The sequence below is a fragment of the Sinocyclocheilus anshuiensis genome, unplaced genomic scaffold, assembly GCF_001515605.1.
Source record: "Sinocyclocheilus anshuiensis isolate Anshui unplaced genomic scaffold, SAMN03320099.WGS_v1.1 scaffold4336, whole genome shotgun sequence".
Lineage (NCBI taxonomy): Eukaryota > Metazoa > Chordata > Actinopteri > Cypriniformes > Cyprinidae > Sinocyclocheilus > Sinocyclocheilus anshuiensis.
The window spans coordinates 67,176-73,064 of record NW_015553078.1 but is presented as its reverse complement, the minus strand read 5'-3'; the positions used below and the strand labels follow the sequence as shown (position 1 = coordinate 73,064).

Here is a 5,889-nt window from a genome sequence, read left to right as displayed (position 1 = left end):
ACTACATATGATACATTTCTATGACTTTTTAAGGTCTCATTTATTTAAATGACAAATGAACATTTTATGATATATCCAGGCTTCAGTGACTGTGGCATGCCTGCACAACAGTTCATTCACATTAAACTTTTTGAACAGGTTGGTGGTGTGGCCTGGCAAGTAGTGCACAAGCTCCAATATGTGGTGGAAACCTGAGTAGTCTGTCTTAAGCAATTCCCTAAATCCCTTCCTCCCACTTTTCCCTACTGTTTCCTGTCAGCTCTTCACTGTCGATGAAATAAAGACTGGCGAAAGCTAATTCTGTGTGGTTTCAGTGGTCTGATCAATCTGTCACAGCCAATCACATGCTCCCTTACTCCTTGCAAGGACTAAATAGTCAATTTAATTTTAGTCAATCAGATCATCAGTGAGACACATTTCCTCCTTCAGCTGAGACAGCGCCCATTACGAGTTTGAACTAAACATACCGGTTAGAAACTAGTTCATTATACCCTGCTTGAGCAATAGCCAATGTACTCTAGACATAAATTCTTAATACTGATAAAATTAACACTTTAGAGAAGCCATTCAGCACTACTCTCTTAACAGCACATATATTTGCTTTCGTCTGCACTAAGCCAAGAGTGGCCAAAGGTTCTCGATAATTGGAAAGTTTGAACTACTATCACAACCAATAATAAAAGAACACCAATGCTCGCACGGAACCTGCTAACGTCCCTAATTTGCAATCTCATTTCGCCTGGAACCCATCAAGAGAAGGTCTGCGTTTTTTAGGACTTTATCAAGTGCTGGCAAACGCAATTTAATTTCACTATTGTGAGTGGAAATAGCTCTTTGCCGGGGGGGGGGGCACGGCGTCTGACGAACATTTTCTGATTAGTGACATCAATTTGAATAGTTCAACCACGTGGCTGCAGCTCTATCAGCACCAAGAAAGACAATGTGCAGAAGGCCAGCAGGAGCCATTAGAGAAACAGCGGGGGGATGAGGATGAGATAAGAAATGCACACACTCACACACACATTCCCTCACCTGTGCACCCAGACACTCGTTACAGCCCACAGAGAGAAGTGGTTAGTACAGGACAGGAAATGAAAGACAAAAGAGGTGAAAATTTTGAGAAAATTAGAGGAGGATTGTGTATGTATATGTGTGTGCATCAGCCATTATATGTGATCTACTGTTCCAAGCAAAGCTAAGATCCACAAGGGAGACAGATTTAGAGCTTTCAAATCGCATTAACAAATGATCTTATTATAGATTTATATACTTTATAAATATAAATAGTCAAGGATTATTATATTTATAGTATTGTAGCATAAAGCTGATTCTGTGGATGTAGTGAGAAACTATGTGCGTCATCTCTGAAGTTCATTACTCCTCAGCATGACCTACTTTTAAAATTTCAGGATCAATAAGCTCTTTGGCGGGGGGGGGGGGCACGGCGTCTGACGAACATTTTCTGATTAGTGACATCAATTTGAATAGTTCAACCACGTGGCTGCAGCTCTATCAGCACCAAGAAAGACAATGTGCAGAAGGCCAGCAGGAGCCATTAGAGAAACAGCGGGGGGATGAGGATGAGATAAGAAATGCACACACTCACACACACATTCCCTCACCTGTGCACCCAGACACTCGTTACAGCCCACAGAGAGAAGTGGTTAGTACAGGACAGGAAATGAAAGACAAAAGAGGTGAAAATTTTGAGAAAATTAGAGGAGGATTGTGTATGTATATGTGTGTGCATCAGCCATTATATGTGATCTACTGTTCCAAGCAAAGCTAAGATCCACAAGGGAGACAGATTTAGAGCTTTCAAATCGCATTAACAAATGATCTTATTATAGATTTATATACTTTATAAATATAAATAGTCAAGGATTATTATATTTATAGTATTGTAGCATAAAGCTGATTCTGTGGATGTAGTGAGAAACTATGTGCGTCATCTCTGAAGTTCATTACTCCTCAGCATGACCTACTTTTAAAATTTCAGGATCAATAATCTAATAAGGCTGAGTCCAGAAACACATAAGAAAGAAATGCCTCAAGACAATCTTCTGCCTGGTTTCACTGATATTATTAGGAGTGTATTTGTCCAAAACGTTTGCTGTAAAAATTCTTAGTATACTGTTCTGTAAGAATACATTATTAGTTAGTATTATTAATTAAAGGACAAGCCGTTGTCTTGTGGCTAGAGAACTGGATTCAAAGTAAACCAGATTGTACCACTGCCCACTGAAGAGAGAGAGAGAGAGAGAGAGAGAGCGAGAGAGAGAGAAAATCACTTCCCAGTGTACTATATGGAGAACAGAACAATGGCTATCATTCTGTATCGCACCACCCGTTCACAGAATGAGATGTGGGGCTCATCTTGAGGGTTATGCAAAAAGGAAGGTTATTTGGTGTACCTGTGCAACCCGTCAAATTAAGGAAGTGTGTTTCACTAAAAAAACAAAACAAAATGGTTTCTACCATAAAATGGCAAAAAAAAGAAAATAAAAAAAAAGCTGAGTGTGTGGAGAGTGTAGTTGGTTACCTGCTGATGGGTGAGGTATGCTCCGTGAGGGACACCAGCAGTTTGAGAGCATATACCGGTACAGGATCTGGCTCCAGGAGCAGAGTCTCATACCTGCAGAGAAGATCTGCATTAAAAAAGCTACACAATATGTATGCAATGGGATACAATGGGATATGCTGGGGAAGTCGTGGCCTAATGGTTAGAGAGTCGGACTCGTAACCCAAAGTTGCGGGTTCGAGTCTCGTACCGGCAGGGATTGTAGGTGGGGGGAGTGAATGTACAGTGCTCTCTTCCACCTTCAATACCACGACTGAGGTGCCCTTGAGCAAGGCACCGAACCCCCAACTGCTCCCCGGGCGCCACAGCAAAAATGGCTGCCCACTGCTCCGGGTGTGTGTTCACGGTGTGTGTGTGTTCACTGCTGTGTGTGTGCACTTTGGATGGAAGATAAATGCAGAGCACTAATTCCGAGTATGGGTCACCATACTTGGCCACATGTCACTTTCACTTCACAAGTTAATTCATGACAACAGTCATTAAAGAGGCTACCAACCATTGTACCTTTTATATGTTATTGACACATTCTCTGGGAATTGAACCAGTTCCAATTTTGGGACCGAATTAATAAAATTGTGTTGATATTTGTGGGATTTTTTGTGTTGCATTGCAGTGAAATACACTGTCATTGACTGCACATATATATATATATATATATATTACACACACATATATTATATAATTATATTTTTAATTAATTAATGTTTTGATAATTTAACAATTACAGTATATTGTTATTCAAATACTAAAAATTGTATAGCCAATAAAAAACAGTAATACAATTATTTAAATACTTATGAAAACTCACTAATACTCATTATGTATGTAATTAGTAGTGTCACTGATTACATACTGTACATGTATTTTTTTCATTACTATTTCATGTTTTGACAATTCAACTATGATATTATTGTCTATTACTTTAATATTGCTTTTGAATTTTTGTACAGTTTAAAGAGAATATTGTCAATGTTGCATTCAGTCAAAATATTTAAAAAGTGCATATCCAGTAAAATAACTATATAATTACGTACTGGTGAAATCAGACATTATGAAGACTAGTAAACATTCACCCCATTAAATATTATATTAAGTATTACATAGTGTAGTTTAACATATCATTAAACCTTTAGCCTATAAACTTTCATTTCATCAAACATGAAAGGATTGCTCACTTAATCGCATCTGTCTTGTGTGGATTAAAGGCAAACAGGTTGAAAAGACAGGAGATATTTGTCGGTACTGAAAAAGAAGGATTTGGAAAAATCTCTTGAAAACATTACATATCATAATTGCATTTCATTTGAACCAAATTATTATCACTATTCAGAATCGAGAATTGTTTTCCCCTAAAATGATATTTTAACAGATGACTGTGCCATCTGAATTAAGAATAGTTAATTAAAAGACTTTGAATGTTGCTTCTGCCCACGTGTTTATCTCTTTCGTGCAATTTTATATATTCAGTGAAAATTTGAAAATGGTCTGCATAGTATTGTTATTATTATTATTATTGCATATATTTTGGAATTCGCAATGAATTGCTCCATTATATTCAAACTGGATAAAAATTATTCACTCTAGACATTTCAATGACTTTTCCTTGACTTCATAAAACTTTAGTAATTTCACTTTTCCTGGTACATCACAATTTTACAACTCCCAGATATACCATGGTGTTCCAGGAACATGTATCTGCAAGCTATACAATCCTTCTCTTTCTAGTTCATCCGAGATTTTATCCTAAACAGTCGCAACCGTGATACGCAATGAGCGACAATACATTTTGTCAATGTTTCTATTTGTGCCAAACTCAATAAATATCACTGGTCCAAAATTGCTCTACACACTGTACATCAAGCATGAAATATCTTCTTATTGACAGCTATTGTGTGCACAGACAAATTGCTTCATGCCTGGTTAGGACACAATCTTAGTTTCAATAAATAGAGAGGATGGAGGAGTAAACTGAGAGAGCAGAATATAGGTAAGTGAGTGGTGAGTCTTACTGTGGCAGCAGGGCCTCAGAGATGAGCGTTAGCAAGCGAGTGTTGGAGGAGATGTCTTCACCTTCCCACTCTTCCTCTCGTTCACTCCCTCCATCTCTCTCTCTCTCCTCCACCTCGTCTTGGCTCAGCAGCAGCAGCGTGATCTCTGACAGCACACGCAAACTCACAATACGCCATTCCACTGGGACACATACACACAGCAGAAGGGTTAGATATATACTCTCTCACATGCACGCAAAAAGCTAATATATGCACAAATATAAATATAACATAATACAATCAACATATCCACAGCTCGTATTCAAAGAAAAGAGAGATGTTTGTTTCGCATTATCTTAAAAACATTTAGTTCTAAAGGTTTACGCTTAAAATGCTTGAAATGTGTAGGCAAATGCAAAATGTGCCAATCAATAAATTTCATTACATAAATAAATAAATATTAATAATTATATTATTAATAATAACTTTGGAAAAACATTCAAAGAATAGAACAAGAAAAGAAAAAAAAAACACCCGTTTTTTGTCAATCCATAATTGATTTTTTTTTCAGCTTTGTGTAATCATGCAATCATAAACCAGCTTTCATATAAATAATTACTGTGTGCAAAATGATTTAAATCTTTCAATTCTAATATAAACAACCCAGGTTCATTGGAATTATGCTACCGTGGCTACATTTCTGCAAAATCTGAAATGCTTTGCTCCGGGTACCACTATAAGCGATATAATTTTTCTTCATTACAGATGTTATTTAACATCATAGTCACAAAAAAAAAAAAAATAATAACTTGCTTGTGAGTACAAAATGGTTGCAAAAAGATACTGAGTTAACTGTAGCAGGTCTCACTGAAGTTTCACAGTGAAATATTAAACATGTACCAATATGGCACCGGTATGTACTAGAACCTAATCCGAATGCAGATTTCGGTGCCTCATTTCGGTGCCATGCCTGAGCGATCGATTTAAATATTTATCCTCTGGTTCTCCGAAACGGATGTAAGAAGCATCATCACTGGCACCGCATGTGAAAAATAATTTCCCGACTGAGAAAATGCATGTGACCCTCTAACTCTAGCACTCTCTATTCTAATGCTACTTCTAATTTTATCTGCTTGTTTTTTTTATTAAAAAACTTGACCCTCTAACACAGTGGTCTTCACTATTTTTTTCAAGGGAGCTGCACTGATAGGGCAAAGTCAATCGGAGAGCCACTTTTACCGCGAAGTATCAAAAGTTACATCCAGTCATAAATAGCATGTCTTTTTATCAATCTGTCATATGCAATGCAATGCAATACAA

At 37.2% G+C, this 5,889-nt stretch overlaps 1 protein-coding gene across 1 annotated transcript in view; it reads right to left on the bottom strand.

Annotated features, from left to right (window-relative positions):
- The window catches only part of LOC107668185 (serine/threonine-protein kinase ULK4-like), a gene marked incomplete at its 3' end in the record, with an annotated part of 80,603 nt that overhangs the window by 17,514 nt on the left and 57,200 nt on the right, over positions 1 to 5,889 (bottom strand). The window contains exons 11-12 of the mRNA XM_016459978.1: positions 4,591 to 4,771; positions 2,543 to 2,635 (exon numbers count right to left, since the gene is read on the bottom strand). Coding sequence (XP_016315464.1) covers positions 2,543 to 2,635; positions 4,591 to 4,771 — 274 coding nt within the window. The remainder of the gene's footprint in view (positions 1 to 2,542; positions 2,636 to 4,590; positions 4,772 to 5,889) is intronic.